Genomic DNA, 17,342 nt, shown 5'->3' with positions numbered 1-17,342 from the left:
TCAAATTGGACCCGAATTTATATCCGAAAAGATGAACGACCCGTTACAACTTGAACTGAATTTGACACGACCTAAACCTAAACCTGATCTGAAGCTAGATTGACCCGATATAACTTAATCCTGATTTAACCCGAGACCTAAATTGACCCGACTCAAACCCAACTTTAATACCCGAATTGACAGCTCTAAATTTAGCTCATTCCCAATGTATTATTGACTGTACCTCCTTGAGGAATACGATATATGGATAGATAGTGGACTCAACTTTAAAAAGTAAATTACATAACAGTATAACACAGTCGCATTGGCCATGTTAGGTAAATAGAGTTTTGATATAAAAAAAAATAACACTAAAAAAATACATAAATAAATAAAGGAAAAGTAAAAAACCTTACTTGACCAAGTTAAAGGTTTGAGTGCATTTGTTGATTGATAAAAGAGCTTTTTAAAAGAGCTAATTGAGGCGAATAAGCTAATTTGTAAACAGCTTAAAAATAGGGATATGTAGTCATGTTATTTTTCGTGTAGTAATTTAACTCTTGTAAAAGTAATCCATTATCAGCCTCTAGTATCCATTCAAAACTACAAGCAATCTTTAATCCAGTAGCTATTTGTCTTCAAAATTTTAGTTTTGTAGAGCAGTTCTCACCATCTCCCATGCTCGGTTCAAGTTGTCAGCTACAACCCGCCAATCAATTTTAATTTAGGAAACAGTAGATACTATCAAGAGTCAAACACAGAGCATAAAGAACAATATTTTAGGACAAACGGCTAAAAGTTGAAGCAAATTTAGTCTAGAAAACCTTAACAGGTTATCAAGATGTCAACAACCACAAATCTCAGTTCAACAGCACACCAGAAGGTTTCTCAAATCCCAAAACATGAAATCAAACTCAGTTCTAGTTTATGAATCAGTAAATTTGGCTCATTTCCCTTAAGAGAGATTGTCATTCAGTGACATAGCAGCAAGCTGATCAGCAGGGTTGCTAGGCTGCTGCTGAGTAACATTCCTTAAGACTTCCATTGCTTCGGCAACCTTGGCCTTCAGCGCATCTGGAGACTCCAACAAATGCAGGACTTCAGTTTGATCCATCTCCAGCAGCATCCCAGTCACTTTAGCTGCCATATCAGGCTCCAGCTGCTCCACCAATGGATACAGATTCTCTCCCAAGAGCTTATAGATTGAACAGAAACAAAGATTAATCAAAACTTCAATAAATAAAATTTTTCAAACTTAAAATTATTAAACAAATTAGAGTTACAGGTCAAAATCATTAGAAAAGGAGGTATTTTAGCTGTAGCAGAAGACTTACAAGCCTCTGATGTTCAGGAGTAGCATTAGCAAGCAAAGTAGCCAATGTGCCGACAGGAACAGTTGGAGACAACGCAGATTCACGCATTTGCATGCCACCCATATCAAATTGACCACCAGGAAGCACTCCTCCAGTGACACCAGGGATAGGAGCATCTGGCAATGGACGAGCAGGAGGATAACGATGATAGCGTCCCCTTGGCATCATCTAGTATGGAAGAAAATACAAGATCATAATCAGACTTAAGATTGAAGCATCCTAAATATGAACAGTCAAAAGGCGGTAGACAAGTATGCAAGTGTAAATTAATATCAAGTAGATAGGTACAAATACAAATAGACTACACATCAAATGCAAGTTAGACCTGCTGCTGCATCATAATAGGCTGCTGAGATTGCTGGACTGGACCACCGCCTCCACGTCTGCCACCAGGGCGTGGACCCTGCTGCCCTTGCTGAACCATTGGCATAAAGAAATTTGGCACCGGAGCACCTCTCAAACCAGGCATCATTTGATGCTGGTATCCAAATGCAGGCTGGAGCAATAGGAATTAAAAAAAAAAAAAAAAAAAAATCATTAGAAAATAATTATTTCTGTAGTGATAAGTAGACTGGAAAAGATGAATAAGTTTACAGCAATAAGAGAAACTAAACCAAATATCAAATAAGAAGAAAAGGAAGAGCTTCAACATTCAAGTGACCAGTGGTAAAGGCAGAAAATGCACACAAATTCACATTTCCAAAAAACAACCAACAAGAAGACAATAGACCATCCCAGTACCCAAATGAAGAACCTGCTGGCCTGCTGGGGCAGAAAACAGAACTGTATACACTTTATTTGTTAACATGCATCCCATCAGGATAAGAATGCAACAAATACGCAGCAAAGATTATCAAGCTAATTTATTATGGGAAGGCACACTATAACCAAGCTACAGTGCCAACTTTGGTCCAGAGGAGTCCCTCCATTATATACCCAGACATGAAGGAACACCCCAGCTTCCACGATATCACAGCCAAAGAAAGTCCTCATTCGGCAAAAAAAAAAAAAATACAAAACTTGGTCCTATGAGCATAAATTTGTTACACTAAAATAAGTACAAACTCATGTATAACTAGGATGCTCAGACTCGGCCATCCACCCCTCCATAGCAGCAGGAGCGGATACAGAATCCAAGTTGGTCCCGATAAGGCGATAAACAAAGTTATAATTTTAATAAAAGAAAACAAACAATGATACAGCGAAACAATAAGCAGTTGCAACCATGAAAGCAATATTAAAAATCATATCAAAAAAGATGAATATACCCACCACTCCAAGGGATGTTAAAAAGAGTTCATAATAAAATGTTTCAAATTTCTCAAAATACTAAGTGATCAATGTGATGATATTGGATAAAAATCTTAATACAGGCCCAGAGAAAGACAAAACAAAGGTATGTAAGACTGCAAAGAGGATAAATTAGCAATCACCTGATGTGGAAGCATAGCAGGAGGTCCTTGCCCATAATACATCTGCTGCCCAAGCCCAGGACCACCAGGAGGATACACAGGTATTCTGGGACCAACAGATGGTGGCATAGCAACAGGACGCATTTGAGAGAATTGGGCCTGTACAAAAATCAATGTTGATATTGACAGTGAGATAAATAAACCTTCCACAGAATCAAAACTAAACTCTCTCTCTCTTTCTCTCACTTTATACTCTTAAACTTAATGCAAGCATAAGCCCAGCTTTCCTAGTAACTCACACAATTATACTAAGGCACATAGATGGATAACATTGAAAAAACATAGGATCAGACAAAAAAGAGGTGACTTTCCCAACCATTCCACCTATCTAGTCTGAGGAGATAAAAACTGATCACTCCGATTCTCTTCACTTCCACTTTCCCATTATATATCATCCCTTTTTTTCATTCCAACTTTGGCAGTCCCTTGAAAAGTAAATCACTCGATTAACACATACAAACAAAAAAAAGAAGGGTGGGGTGTCAACAGTCTCAACACCCCCAAATACTAAAAGTTTTTATAAAACATCCAAAAAAAGAAAATTGGAAATGAGTTTAAAGTTTTTCTAGTTCTGCATAAAATAATTTTCTAGTTCCGCCCCAACATACAAACACTGAGATCCATACCTGCAGCCTTGCTCTTCTGTCTTCCTTACGTTGTGCAAGGGCAACATAAAGAGGCTTGCTAACAAGCATCTTTCCATTCATCTCCAACAACTGACCAAAAAAACACCGGTGATAAATAGACCATTAAAACAATATTACATCAACTAACACACATCGACTTACAGCTCGAGACGCCTCTTCAGCAGTCGAAAATGCAACAAAGCCTGATCCCTTGCTTACACCAGTAGGATCTCGCACTATCTGCAAAAAATTAGACCAAATACAATTGACTAAAATTCAACACGTAGAAATAAGAGCAAGTTCAACCAGACCTACTTAAGCTTCTATACATGATTTTCACAAGTAAATAATGTTAACAAGTGAAGACTGAAGTGATGAAGTATACAAGTGACATGCACATGACTCACCTTGCATGAAGTAATGGTGCCATATGGAGCAAATGCTTCTTTGAGTTTTTCATCGTCAATGGTATCATCCAAATTCTTAACATATAGGTTTTTTCCTTGATATTGGTCCACCACCTCTTTCATACTCTGCTCAAATTGATTTTTCAGCTCAGCTTCCCTTTCCGACTTTTTCTGGGCTTTACCAACATACCACTCCTTACCATCAACTGTCTGCCCATTTAGAGCCTCCACAGCAATGGCAGCATCATCTGCATTTTCAAAGTTGACAAACCCAAAGCATTTTGACTTTCCATCTGCGTCACGCATCACAACAGCACTCGTAATTTTCCCATATTGACTGAAAATCTTATTCATATCATCATCTGATGTTGCCTCTGCAAGATTTTTCACAAAAACATTTGTGAACTTGGTCTTGTCAGCGGTATTTTCTCTTTCTTGCCTTCGCTGAAAAGGGCCCACATAGACTTGCTTGTCATTCAACAGCATGCCATTCAGCTTCTCTATGGCTTTTTGAGCAGACTCCTCAGTCTCATACTGCACAAAACCATGTCCTTTTGACTGCCCAGATGAATCAGTAGCAATCTTGCAAGACAGGATGGTCCCAAAAGCAGAAAAGGTATCATACAATGCTTTGTTGTCTATAGCCTTATCCAAATTCTGTGTAGGAAGAAAAACAAAGATAAGACAAACCGAAATGAAAAGAGCTGGAAAGGTGAACAAATGAAATAAAAAGACCCCTTCTACAATATAGAGGAACCATTACCTTGATAAAAATGTTTCCAGCCCCACTTTTACGGACACTTGGATCACGGTGAGAATACATTATCCTGATAGGCCTGTTGTTGAGAGGAGTGAAGTTCAGGACATCTATCGCTCTTGCAGCTGTGAAGAATATGCAACAACAGGAAGTAAAACACATTTCAAAGACCAATTTAAAGACCAATACAAAATCTGCAATAAATCTGGAAATTCAAAAAAATAAAAATGCTCATTTTAACAATCCAAACCAATAAACGTTTAAATTGTTTCAAGGTTAAAACTTGCATAATGTATTTTAAATCTCAATGGCTAAAGCTATCTACAAGATTATATTACACCAAGACACAATTCTGAGTAATTAATACCAAACCTCAAGCATCTCAACTCTAAACAAGACATTAGTTATATAAAACATGCAGAGTTCGACAAATCCTGAAAAAACATCAGTAAACACAAAAAAAAAAAAAAAAAAAAAAAAAAAAAAAAAAAAACAATAAATAAATAAAGATAAACATTTAAAGTAATAGCATATAAACGTTTGCAATCAGAAAATTCATCGAGCTATCCTCAAATTATAAGCAAACCTTCTTTTCCTATATTCATACATCCAACAACATAACCTTTAAGTGGGAGTATCCCATTGCAGAAACATTAATTCATAAAACAATTAAAAAAGTAAACCATTCCTCAGAATCCTCACATCAATAGAGCTACACCTAAAACTTGAACCTCTGACAAAGCAAACTGCATTGAATGCCATTTTTCTGCACTATAAATAGAGTCTTGTTCTCCAAAAGGCCTAAGAGAAATCTTTCAAAGACTTCTTCAAGTACTAAATAATGTTGAAAGAAAGTCAAGCTATATGAGACTTGGGCCAATCTAGATCTATACCATGAACCACGATGCTACACTTCAACACTGCCTAATGTTTGCTCCTTTCCTCCTGAAAGTTCTGATTGCCACAAGCAAGGATAAACCATGGTCACTGTCTATTTGTATGCACGACAGATACACCATGGTCAATAATCCATTCTATCAACCATCATCTGCACCAAAATTACACATCCTACCACAATCCAGCCTTCTAAAGTGTAAAAATATTTTTGCCAGCCAATTCCATACCATTTACATGAACTTTCAATCCAATTGATGGACAAACTTTCAAGAATTCTCATATAAATACAACAAATTAGCCCCTGAACACTAATTCCTAAGAATCCTCAAACAACATGAAGATCATCACCCTGGCCCCCTTTCACTTTCAATAATCCCCCGTGGATAGCCTCTGATTCTTCAATCAAAAAATTCCTTGAAAAAAAACCACATACGTGCTACACCACTAAAAGATAAAATCCACTTTTTTAAAATTCAGGTTACCCAATTATTGAACTAATTAGTGTCACTTCATATGCAAATCAGCTCACACAATTCCGCCCCTAAAAAGTAAACTCCATCCGCCAAATTGCAGATTATTCACAGTCAATGCCAGATGATTTTCCATCAAACTAACAAAAACAATATTCAACCCAATATAACTTATTCATGGTCAATGCGACCGAGCAATTCCGATCCAATTAATAACTCAAAATACAATCCTTTCCCTGAGTCCCTGACACTAACCCCATATAAGACCATTTCTAAAACGACATGCACTAATTCAAAAAGTCAAAACAACAACCCAACTCATCATCATCAAGTATCCAATCACCAATCAAGCAAAATTTCTCAATAAATCTAACAACCCCATCAAAATCAAAATCAAACAAAACTACAGTTCAAATTACACAAAATACAATCAAGAATAAACAAAATCCTCATCAAATAAATTGGAATAAAAAAACCCATTAAAATTAAAAAAGCAACTGACCATCTTGTGGGTTAGCATAATTGACATAACCATAACCAAGTGATCGGCGAGTAGCCAAATCCCTGCAAACCCTAACCGAAACCACCTGACCCAGTTGATTGAACACATCATACAGCTGTGAATCACTCACATTCACATCCAAATCACCCACATACAACGACGTCGTAACGAACTGTCCCGCAGCCGCCGCAGCAGCCCCACCAGCAGGAGCCGCCGCACCACCGCCAACTGCGGCCGCAGTAGCCGCCGGAGCCCCGCCATTCGCTTGAACCTGAGGTTGAGCCATTTTTTCTCACTCCTAAAAACCCTAAAACCTAAAATTTAGGAGAGAAGGACAAAAATAAATTAAGGGTTTTTTTCGTTTTTCAAAATTTTCAATTTTTTTCGGTTTTTTATATAAACCACTTCCCTCTCCTCTGATTATTCGGCAACAAATCAAACACAACAAAATAAATTTTCTTTTTTTTCAAAATCAACGAAATTTTTTTAGGTTTTTTTCTGGGTAATTTCTAAGAACTTTTTTTTCGATTTTTTAAGATTAAGAGAGATAAAGAGAGGAGAGGGAAGGGTGGAAATGAGGGTAAATTAGGGCGGAGTTCGCCGGAGATAGAGGATCGCGCCGCCGGAAACGACGGCGGCGACGACGGAAGAGAGAGAAAATGAGAAACTTTTAGAGAGAGAAAGTAAGCAACTGGTTTTAGAGAGAGAAAACTAAGGGTTTGTTTTGCTGATTAAATAGAGAGGAAGAAGATGTTTTGGGCCGTTGGATTTGTTTGTGAGATGGGAGTTGAGCCGTAGATTTTGAGGGTACGTGGGGTCCGGTGTTTTGCTGACGTGGTCGATAATTTATTTTTTGAAGACTTCCAAGAAATTTTAAGGGTTTTTTTTTTTTTTTTTTGTTTAATTAGTTTTTTGGTAATAAGCTTTTGGAGTGTTTTGACAGTTGAAATTTGGGAATGTTGCCCATTGCTGACAAGCCATGGTGGCATGGAAAACTTTTATTTAAAGGTCGGCAAGATGGCTTGACCATTCTTCTACTTGATTTAAAATCGAATTAGGCGATGCTCTGGGTTGTTACAATGTGGAGTACGAAGTATAAAGTAAGGATACGTATGAATAAGGGAATTAACAAATAAGTTTGAATGTAAAATGTAACTTTGTTTGTGTGAAATGTTTGATTAACTGATATTAAAGAGTTATAAACCTTTCAAGTCATGCCTTGAATCAATATAGCTAGTTGCTTTTAAATATTAGACTAGATGATAGAAGATGTACCATGTATGTGACAGTTGGTGATTTTATATGCGTCAGAGACAGAAATTTGTATGATTACAGAGTTCACAAGTTAGTGAAGGAAATAAATTCAAAAGAAATGTATTAAGGATTACTTTAATTAAATGGGTGTCAACAAGTTTGAGTGTAAGGATGTAAGTTTGTTTACGTGAAATGATTTATCTGCTAGTATTAAGGAGGTACAAACATTTCAAGTCATGATTTAAATCAATAGAGTTGCTTTCAGAAATCAGCTAAATAATGTACCATATATGTGACAGTTGGCGATTTTATATGTATCGGTGGCAAAATTTTGGATGATGAAGGAGTTCACAAGTAACTAGAGGAAATAAATCCTGAAAGAAGTGTATTACGGACTACTTCAATTGCATGGGTGTCACGTGTAGTTTTGCAAAAGTGAAATGTTATTCTTCAATTGATAATAATAGGTAGCAAATCTATCAAGTCACTCTTTTCAACCATGTTGCTTTTTGTAGCTAAGCAAGTTCATTATCATCCAGGTACAAATTTCTCAAAGATAAACGGTCATACTTGAAGCTAGCAGCATGCGAAATCGTCTTATTAAATAAAACAACGTAAAATAAAAGGACAATGCCTTGATTTACACCTTTAAACTGCACAAGATATAGAATGTTAACAAGTCAAGCCTGCTCACAAATTATTTGATACTCATCTCGATCAAAACTCAGTCCAAGCGCGACTCAAACTCAATTTTGGTTCAAGTTCAATGAACAAACCAAACAATGCTTAATAAAACTAAGTTTTCAATCATATGTGAAAAATCTAAATGTACATGATGCGTGCTTTAATTTTCAAACTATGAGATAATCCATGATCGATTAACATTAACATTAATTAAAATCAATAATTTTATGCATTCGTAATCTCGAACAAATTAAGTTTTAATCCGTAAAAATTAAGTATCAATCCATAAAAATAACAAATGGAAGGGTGAATAGATTAGTGTAGTATTAGCTCATAATCACCCCCATAAACCCAAACACACTGTCAGTTTGTCAAATTTCACCATCAACCTTTCAACCATAAACCCCATCTGATAAAAATGCTTATCCAGTCAATATGCCTGAAAAAACTGTGTGCTGCTACTCATACAACTGCAGCAATGGCTGCTGCAATCTCCCTTGCTCACTCCACCATCTTCCTCTCTAAACCTTCACTCTATTTCTCCAGAAATCGTGTCGCCGCCTTCGCTTTCTCCACCTCTTCTGCCGTTTCCTCCGACAATCTCCGCACCAAGAAATGGCGGCAACCAGTAATGGCGGCATCTGCTGTTGAGCTCGGCGGTGTTAAGATTTCCAAAGAAGGTTGATTACCCACTTACCAAAATTACTTCTTTTTTGAGTTCAATTGATCTTTTTTAATTTTGGGGTTTTCGGATTTTTATCTTATTTGGTGGGGAATTGCTAGAATTTGAATTGGTGTAATTGGTAATTAAACTTGGGTAATTGGTAATCTGCTTGTTTGGTGTGTAATTTGGTTTATATATCTATTAAATGGTGATCTATTGTGTTAATTTTTCATGGGGTTTTAGTCTTAGGGAAGTAGAATTGCTGTACAAATTATATGCAATTGAATTACGGAGTACCCTATTTAAGAATTTGGTTGCTTTACATAGATTTTGGTTGCTTTACATAAGAATGTAGTAGAGAATGGAATTACAAGTTAATATACAAAAGAGTGAAAGTGTTTGTCATATGATTGAAGATTCAATTTTTTGCCTTTTTCGATGGTCTTACTGTTCTATCTGACGGGGAATTCAGATGTGGTGCGCGATGATCCCACAAACAATGTCCCTGATACAATCTTCACAAAACTTGGGATGCAACTACATAGGAGGGATCAACATCCACTTGGCATATTGAAGAATGCAATATATGATTATTTCGATACGAATTATTCCAACAAATTTGAAAAGTTCGAAGATCTTTGTCCAATTGTTCCCGTGAAAGCGGTATCCCCTTATCCTTAATCCATTCAATGTCAAGTTTTCTTGCATGGTTTGCCTTATTATATGCTCGCGTGTGTCATTCATTATGTAGTCATGATTTCGTGTTTTGGTTCATGTGAAAAGGCTACACTGCATGCAAGGTCAAGCAGGGATGTTTACTGTAAAAGGCGGATTATCTATTCCCTGTTCAAAGGTGTCTATGTGCTGGTTTGAGCTCCCTTACCCGCTAACCCCCCACCCCCACTCCACCCCCTAAAAACCTTACTTCATAATATTTGGATTAATTACATGCAATGGAGCTTTGTCAAACTTAAACATGGGGAGGGTATGTTGTTATGAGGGTCAAGCTAGGCAGTATACTGGAAAGTTAGGTTGTTAGTATGGGATCATTCTAGATGACTATGCACATTAAGGTTAGAGATAAAATAGCTATGAGCAAGTTTACTAATGTTTGAGTTTTTGCTGTGGTGATTCATTGTTGGTGCTGGTTTCTTTGCTGTATTCTGTTTTCCCCATTTATTAAATTCCTTCTATACCTTCGAGCTGCACACTGTGCATCTTTATAATGTTAGAATCTGTCCTTGCAGAATTTTGATGATGTCTTGGTTCCTGCTGATCATGTTAGCAGGAGTTATAATGATACGTACTATGTTGACTCCCAAACTGTTTTGAGATGTCATACAAGTGCTCATCAAGCTGAAATACTGAGGAGTGGACACACTCATTTCCTTGTGACAGGAGATGTCTATCGCAGAGACTCTATTGACTCTACCCACTATCCAGTGTTCCATCAGGTTAAATTTCTGTGGTCTCAAATTAATGGATTTTCTATTGGCTTATCGAGTTACTTCACATATTTTTGTATACTATGGTAACAGATGGAAGGTGTTCGTGTATTTTCCCCAGAAGATTGGGAGTCATCTGGCCTGGATGCTACAACGTATACAGCTCAGGATTTAAAGACATGTCTGGAGGGGTTGGCACGCCACTTATTTGGTAAATATACACAAATTGTTATTTCATCATGAGTGTTATATTAAATCCAATGAGATACATGCATGATGGGGGTAATGTTTGTAGAAGGATATAGATAAACTTCATGCTATTAAAAAACAGCTTTTGTGAAAAACGGCAGCCTTGATTGGAATGTAATGTTAATGATGGACTTTTGAGCTCATATAACCCACTGAAGCTGCTAGGTGACTGATCTACAATTCTTTGTTATAATGTTCATAAACTTCTTTTTCCATCTCTGTCCCCTCTAGACTATACAGATTGCAGTTTATCAGCATATTCATTTTTCTATAATTATCTATTTTCCGTAGTTTATTTAGGGGTTGATGTCTTAGAGGAACTATTTCTGGCTGTTCTGCTGATTCATCTCCTTTTGGTGCAGGTGCTGTCGAGATGCGGTGGGTTGATACCTATTTTCCATTCACCAGTCCATCATTTGAACTTGAGATATTTTTCCAGGTATAGATTGTTGTCCTTTTCATATATCATTGACTTTAAAATACTTGTTCTTTGAGCCTGCAATTTAGTTCTGGAAACACTGCAATAGAGAACCCTTTGCTGTAGATGCTGCTGCAAAGCTTGCAATGGCTGTATGCATAGCTCTTGTTATTATAACTGTCTCTACTGAGGGTTCAATTGAGTAGTGTTTGCATTCTGTACAATATAAAGCCAAGCAGTAAAGTGACGTGATGAAGTAATTATAATTGCAAGACATGTAAAATTATTTCTGATCTGCTTTTTTATACCCTTCTTAGTGAAAATTAGCTGAATTTGACCCATGAATTATTGTCTTTGATATGTTTATCTGTCGCGTGCATTTGCAGAAGAGATATGATTAATATCAACATCACTAAGAAAAGTCCAGAATTGTAACTGCATTATAACACCAACATAGTAGCAGTAGATGAAGCAAGTAGCCAATCTTGAAAAAAAACTGTTCCAAATTACGTAATACTAGAAAAATATAGTAGTTAGGTACCCCTTGCTTACGGAATTTTAAGTATCAGGAAATAACCAATACGATGTAATATTGGAGATAGAAGGGTGATTGAAAACTTAGTTATATCCTTGTCAGGGATAGCTATTTGGATTTTTTTTGGTTGGTATGCTCTTTTTCTATGGATCACTAGTCCTAGATGCAATAGGTTGTGATCCAAACCCTAGAAACTCTTACATTGTAACTGCTTTTTCTTATACCCTCCACCATGGATACAAATTTCAAAATGCATGACCTGCTTTAGGATGATTTGGATTAATTATTACTTGAATATCTTCTTCTCGTTGTTTGACTGGTGGTATTTTGCTCTAGTGAGTTTATGGATTCTATTTTAATGAATTTGCATCTGTTTTCGTGATTATTTTGGACAGGAAAAGTGGCTGGAAGTATTGGGTTGTGGAGTAATGGAGCGAGAGATATTACAGAGAAGTGGAAATACAGAAAACTATGCTTGGGCTTTTGGATTGGGATTAGAGAGGCTAGCAATGGTCTTATTTGACATACCTGATATTCGACTTTTCTGGTCGAATGATGAGCGTTTTACTTCTCAGGTGTCACCAGATCCCCAGTGATTTTTTTTTTTTCTCTCTGTGAATTTCACTGTCAATGTTAAAACTCTAACTTGTGTTCTGTTGTAATTTTGTTGTTCTGACTGGGCATAAATTTTGTACAGTTCACCAAAGGCCAGCTTGGTGTCAAGTTTAAGCCATTTTCAAAGGTAATGTAGCTAGAAAATTGAAATATATGTGTTTTTTTTAGTCAAAATATACAAGATGTGGCATATGCTGATGTAAATCTCGTTTTTCTCTTTGAAAGAATTGTCATGGAAAATTGATGTGCATTTTAAAGCTGGTTCCTCTCTGTTAAAGGGAAAGCTGAATAAATGTGTGAAAATGAAAAAAAATTGGCATATGCTTCAAAGCAGGTGTTTGAAAGCCTTGAGGTTAAGCCGTTAAGCCTTTGGAAATTAAACCCCTTGAAGTGATTTAAATAATTAAAGGGAAAAAACATTTCAGAATTTTTCACAAGTCATTTCTGTAAAAATTAGGATTCATTATGGTTTTTATGAAGCTTAAAAGATTGCTATGCCTTTTATTTTTCTTGGTTAGGTGTTTTCATTTTATTTTCCTGAATCTTAAGCAGTAAAATGTGTCTACTGTTATTATTGCTATAAGGAACTGCTTTTTCTGCTGCTTTAACTGTAATGGTTTTGTCTGTAGTTCCCTCCTTGCTACAAAGACATGAGTTTTTGGATAAATGAGTCATTTACCGAGAACAACTTATGTGAAGTGGTCCGAGGCATTGCAGGAGATCTTGTGGAAGAGGTATGCATCCATCTCATTTTTTCAAGATCTATTACTCCTTTCACTTTAGTTACCACTTACTAACCAGACCATTTTCACCCTTCTGCTGTAAAGATGGCTGGTTAACCCAATGTTTTATTGGCTATTTCATATATTGGAGTCATAATTTGGTAATTTTGGTTTCACCTTTGGGAATTCCCAGGAAATAAACTATTTAGTTGATGTGTTTCTTTCGTAACGCTTGCCAATGCATACAATTAGTCATTGATATCTTTAAATATTAAACATTAAGAATTTTATATATTTGATAGTCCAAAATTATGCATCGAGAAGAATTTAATAAGATTCTATATGTATGTTTCTTCTTGTGTGTAAATCACAACAGTCATTAGTGAGTGCGTGAATAATGCAAAAGTCGAAACTTCTCAACTAAAAAGAAATGGTGGAAGTAATTTATTGCTTGTTTGATACAAGGTTATATATCATTATATTGTGTTAATGCTAATGATTTTGTGTATTATATTCCATGGATGTTTCCATTTGGTTATGAATCTTCATCACATGTTTTTTTTTCCTAAAATTTCGTAACCGCTCGTTATTACGTCTGAAAATGGTAATAAGTGGTAATGAAAAATTGAAAATTTCGGACTAAGTATACATGATTGTGGTGAAGCTACAATGTAAATTAGTCAAAACATTTACAGAGGCCATGCATGGTGTGTCATTATGAAATGTTTTCTACTACATATACTACATATTAATCTGTTTCCATTGCAACAACCAGATGACCTCAGAGGCTCAGTCTATCTCTCTCTTCTGCCTTTCTTGTTCTTGTTCTTCTTTTATTTATTTATTTATTTGTTATTATTATTATTATTTATTATTATTGTTATTGTTATTGTTATTGTTATTGTTATTGTAATTGTTATTGTTATTATTATTATATATCGTGGAAAGGGGTAAAGCTCTTTTTGCTTGTGAAATTAGGTTATGATAATGTCATATTGATATGGGAAATTATCTTTTCTTTTCAGGTGAAATTGATTGATAACTTTACCAATAAGAAAGGCATGACTAGTCACTGTTATCGAATTGCTTACCGATCTATGGAGCGTTCTCTTACAGATGAGGAGATAAATGACTTACAGGTATATCCTATATCTGGTTGTATCTTTGACACTGTCTTTTTTTATTTAATGGAATGACTTCCTAGATTTTCCCTTTTTCTCGAAGAGTGAATATCTCCATTGTCACATGATCAGCTTTCTTTAATGACAAAATCCTTAGATCTCAATTCCCTCATAATTCCTGAAAATTGAGGAGTAGATAAAAACTTTTGCTGTCAAGCTATCATGTAACAATTTATCTGAAAATAGAACTCTGAATTGGATAGTTCACTTCCACTTTGCTAATCAAGTATGCTCATATTTTATCTATGCAGTCAAAAGTGAGAGAAGTGGTGCAGGATAAGTTGAAGGTTGTATTAAGATAAGAATGTGGCACCAAGATCTATTGCTTGTGACCTCTGCCTTGTAAATTTCTTCATTCGGTATAATTTATACTACATGAAACAGTTCCTTTTTGCTTAATAAAATTCATTGGTAGTTTTCAGCTTATTTGTTTTTGTGGTTTTACACATGCATGAGAACCTTAGGAACGACTCAAAATTGAGGAGTAGATAATGCTGTACTAGTATTCTACATGGTAATGATTGTGGAATTCTGCTGTTTTTGAACCTATCAGTATTCTACATGAGTAAAACAATAATTTTTACTTTGTTATTTGTAGATGTCTGCGGTTTTCAAACCTGAATATCACGCATTGTAAGTTACTCATGGAGTGGCTAATCTTTTCCTTTTTTGTTTAATGTTCATGGAGTGGCTTATCTTTTTCTTTTTTGTTTAATGTTCTAAATGGTGCATTGACTGTGGAGTAAACATGCTTCTTTCGTTCTTTAGGTTTCTGCTGAGTAGCTTACTGATCCTTATTAGTATCTCATACATATTGTTAATTTGCCAATGGTTTGAGTTTTAATCACCCTGGGATTCTGGGCAATGTATGATACCTGTTAAATCAGCTGAATCGGAAACAAAAATAGGCCACGGACCATTGGCTCGCCAGCTGAGAATCTGAGATCCCTTCGAGTGTTGAATTCCACCCACGTGTCACAAATGCTCCTGTGACTTCATGCTCCAAGATCGATACCCATGGAGCCATTTTCTTATTATTAGGCCTTCCCATTTCATCCTTTGTTCAAGTCCTGGAGGTAGCCACTCTTTGCTATTTCCATTTTCACCATTTCTCACAACCTAGTTGCATTGGGTTTTAGTTTTGGTAGTTAGTTGAATTTTTGCATCAAGTTTTCAGTGAATGTATTAGTTTAAGGTTGCTTAGTCTTATTAGCTGAAGTCTATAAGATTATGGCCTGTGTTTGCAACAAGTAAGCTCATTAAGAGTTGGAAAAGTGTAAGCGTGTTAAGACCGTTATCTTAAAACTTGCATGGTATAAAAATAGAAAAAAAGTACAGTGAAGAAGGTAAAAGAATCCAAACACTGGATGAAAATACAAACTTCATTCATTCTGTTGTCTGGAGGTGATAATCTCTTAGCTCATTTATCAATGCACTTAAGTCCAAGTATGATGAGCTGCCTTCTTCAACAGATTTTCGTGCCATTTCCTTCAACTTCTTTGCTCTGTTTCTCCTCTCTTCTGCCTCTTTTCCCACCATGATTTCTGTCAATGCTTTCTCTATAGCTTCCTGCTTGATGAGATTTTCTAGTGAAGGTGTCCTGCTCCACTTCTTAGCTCCAACAGAGACACCAGTCTTTAAAATATGAGTCACCAATTTTTCATTATAGAATTGCTCGGCGAAAATAGGCCATGTAACCATTGGCACGCCAGCTGAGATCCCTTCTAGTGTAGAATTCCACCCACAGTGAGTTACAAAACCTCCTATGGCTTCATGCTCCAAAATTAACACCTGGGGGGCCCACCCCTTTATAAGTAAGCCTTTCCCTGCTATCCGTTGCTCGAATCCTGCTGGTAAACACTCTTCACTTTTTCCGTTATCATTTCTCACGACCCATATGAATTCTTGTCCTGAGGCTTCTACAGCCATTGCAATCTCATGCAGTTGAGGAGCTATGAGGCTTGCTGTGCTTCCGAAACAGATGTAAATAACCGAATCATGCTTCTTTGAGTTAAGCCATTTCAAGCATTCATGTTCATCGATCGAAGCCTGTTTGCCTCTCTGAACCTTATCCTCTATGCTTCTATTACTCAGAGAAACAGGGCCTATATTCCATGCCCTTCTTCCCAATTCTTTTCTGAAAAAGTCTGCATAATCTGGTTCCAATTCATAAAAGCTGTTAACAATCACCCCATAACTCTCAAGCTCTGATTTCTTGAATTTAGCTGTTCTCCTTTTGTATTCTGAATCCTCATTGCTCCTTAATTCTTCTGAGATCTGCAATCTTGTCATCTGTATCTCATGGGGAAAGTAGGGAAGAACAAATGTTTCTTCGTCTGAGGACACATTGTTAAAGGGCTCATGTAGCCTAATAACTTCTTGAGCACAGAGAGAAAAGGAGGAAGTCCCGTGGAAGACTAGCCTCGGGATGTTAAACCTAGCTGCTTTGTCAGTTGTCCATGTGAAGAACATGTCAGACACAAGGCAGTGGGGTCGGACTTTCTCCAAATACTGCTCGAGTTGCTCACTTAGCATCTCTGTAGCTTTGAAGAAGTTGCTCATTAACTCAGAACCTAGTACTTGCTCCAAGTTTTCAATCCCTTCAGGTAGGCCAGCTTCCTGAGCCGGAAACCTGAAGGCTTCAATGTTAACAATTGGGGCTTCGATTTTCTTTCTGCTCCCCATGGCCTTGGTGAAGGCGGCAACATTGAGAGGGGTGGTGATAATGGTTGCCTTCACACTATCACGAGCCGCAAAGAGTCTTGCTATATCAAGGGTTGGAATCATATGGCCATGTGCCATCAGTGGGAAGAGAACTACGTGAAGCTCTTTAGGTTCAGCACCCATATCGACCTCTGATTTGGTATATAATCTCTGGAATAAATGATAGTTGAGAGATGATAGAATGAGAATGAACTTGATGGTTAGTGTTTAACGGTATATATGATGGCTCATGTTGGCTAAAAGAGTTGTAATTACTCTTTAACAAGGAAAGACTAGTCAAAGTTGACAGTTTAGACGTGCCAATGAGTTTATTGTATGCCTACATAATCGATTATGTCATCCCCGTTTATCTTACTAACTTAATTACT

The 17,342-nt window shown here is 36.6% G+C and overlaps 3 protein-coding genes across 5 annotated transcripts; 1 reads left to right on the top strand and 2 right to left on the bottom strand.

Moving 5' to 3' along the window:
• Nucleotides 1–744: 744 nt before the first annotated feature.
• On the bottom strand, nt 745–7,188 carry LOC145620803 (polyadenylate-binding protein 2-like). Its single transcript, XM_081675519.1, has 9 exons — nt 6,484–7,188; nt 4,621–4,739; nt 3,858–4,514; nt 3,613–3,690; nt 3,451–3,540; nt 2,786–2,923; nt 1,678–1,848; nt 1,314–1,520; nt 745–1,174 (listed from the first exon to the last, which is right to left on the bottom strand). The coding sequence occupies exons 1-9, from the start codon at nt 6,767–6,769 to the stop codon at nt 935–937; spliced, it is 1,986 nt and encodes a 661-aa protein (XP_081531645.1). The 5' UTR covers nt 6,770–7,188; the 3' UTR covers nt 745–934.
• Nucleotides 7,189–8,780: 1,592 nt separating this feature from the next.
• LOC145619510 (phenylalanine--tRNA ligase, chloroplastic/mitochondrial-like) lies at nt 8,781–14,997 on the top strand. Of its 3 annotated transcripts, XR_014108137.1 has the most exons (12): nt 8,781–9,101; nt 9,558–9,748; nt 10,333–10,539; nt 10,624–10,741; nt 11,142–11,218; nt 12,128–12,307; nt 12,430–12,474; nt 12,977–13,081; nt 14,095–14,208; nt 14,502–14,609; nt 14,715–14,764; nt 14,849–14,997. XR_014108137.1 is itself a non-coding variant. In XM_081674215.1 (10 exons), the coding sequence occupies exons 1-10, from the start codon at nt 8,840–8,842 to the stop codon at nt 14,550–14,552; spliced, it is 1,350 nt and encodes a 449-aa protein (XP_081530341.1). In that variant the 5' UTR covers nt 8,781–8,839; the 3' UTR covers nt 14,553–14,965. The 3 variants fall into 3 exon arrangements, 1 of the variants encoding a protein (XP_081530341.1); XR_014108136.1 differs by having other exon boundaries at nt 14,502–14,764; nt 14,849–14,965; XM_081674215.1 differs by having other exon boundaries at nt 14,502–14,965.
• A 639-nt stretch (nt 14,998–15,636) lies between these two features.
• Nucleotides 15,637–17,157, bottom strand: LOC145620623 (scopoletin glucosyltransferase-like). Its single transcript, XM_081675325.1, has one exon. The coding sequence runs from the start codon at nt 17,095–17,097 to the stop codon at nt 15,637–15,639; it is 1,461 nt and encodes a 486-aa protein (XP_081531451.1). The 5' UTR covers nt 17,098–17,157.
• Nucleotides 17,158–17,342: the final 185 nt, after the last annotated feature.

Source organism: Chenopodium album, chromosome 27 (genome assembly GCF_948465745.1).
Source record: "Chenopodium album chromosome 27, dcCheAlbu1.1, whole genome shotgun sequence".
Lineage (NCBI taxonomy): Eukaryota > Viridiplantae > Streptophyta > Magnoliopsida > Caryophyllales > Amaranthaceae > Chenopodium > Chenopodium album.
This window is presented reverse-complemented; position numbering and strand designations above follow the sequence as displayed.

Bases quoted from the DNA above. Each gene is read 5' to 3' on its own strand.
- LOC145620623 (XM_081675325.1), bottom strand. From the start codon at position 17,097: ATGGGTGCTGAACCTAAAGAGCTTCACGTAGTTCTCTTCCCACTGATG.
- LOC145619510 (XM_081674215.1), top strand. From the start codon at position 8,840: ATGCTTATCCAGTCAATATGCCTGAAAAAACTGTGTGCTGCTACTCAT. The intron at 11,219-12,127 runs GTATAGATTGTT...TATTTTGGACAG, and splicing joins AACTTGAGATATTTTTCCAG to GAAAAGTGGCTGGAAGTATT. The intron at 12,475-12,976 runs GTAATGTAGCTA...TTTTGTCTGTAG, and splicing joins AGTTTAAGCCATTTTCAAAG to TTCCCTCCTTGCTACAAAGA.
- LOC145620803 (XM_081675519.1), bottom strand. From the start codon at position 6,769: ATGGCTCAACCTCAGGTTCAAGCGAATGGCGGGGCTCCGGCGGCTACT. The intron at 4,740-6,483 runs GTCAGTTGCTTT...TATTCTTCACAG, and splicing joins TTATGCTAACCCACAAGATG to CTGCAAGAGCGATAGATGTC. The intron at 1,849-2,785 runs GTGATTGCTAAT...CTATTGCTCCAG, and splicing joins CTGCTATGCTTCCACATCAG to CCTGCATTTGGATACCAGCA.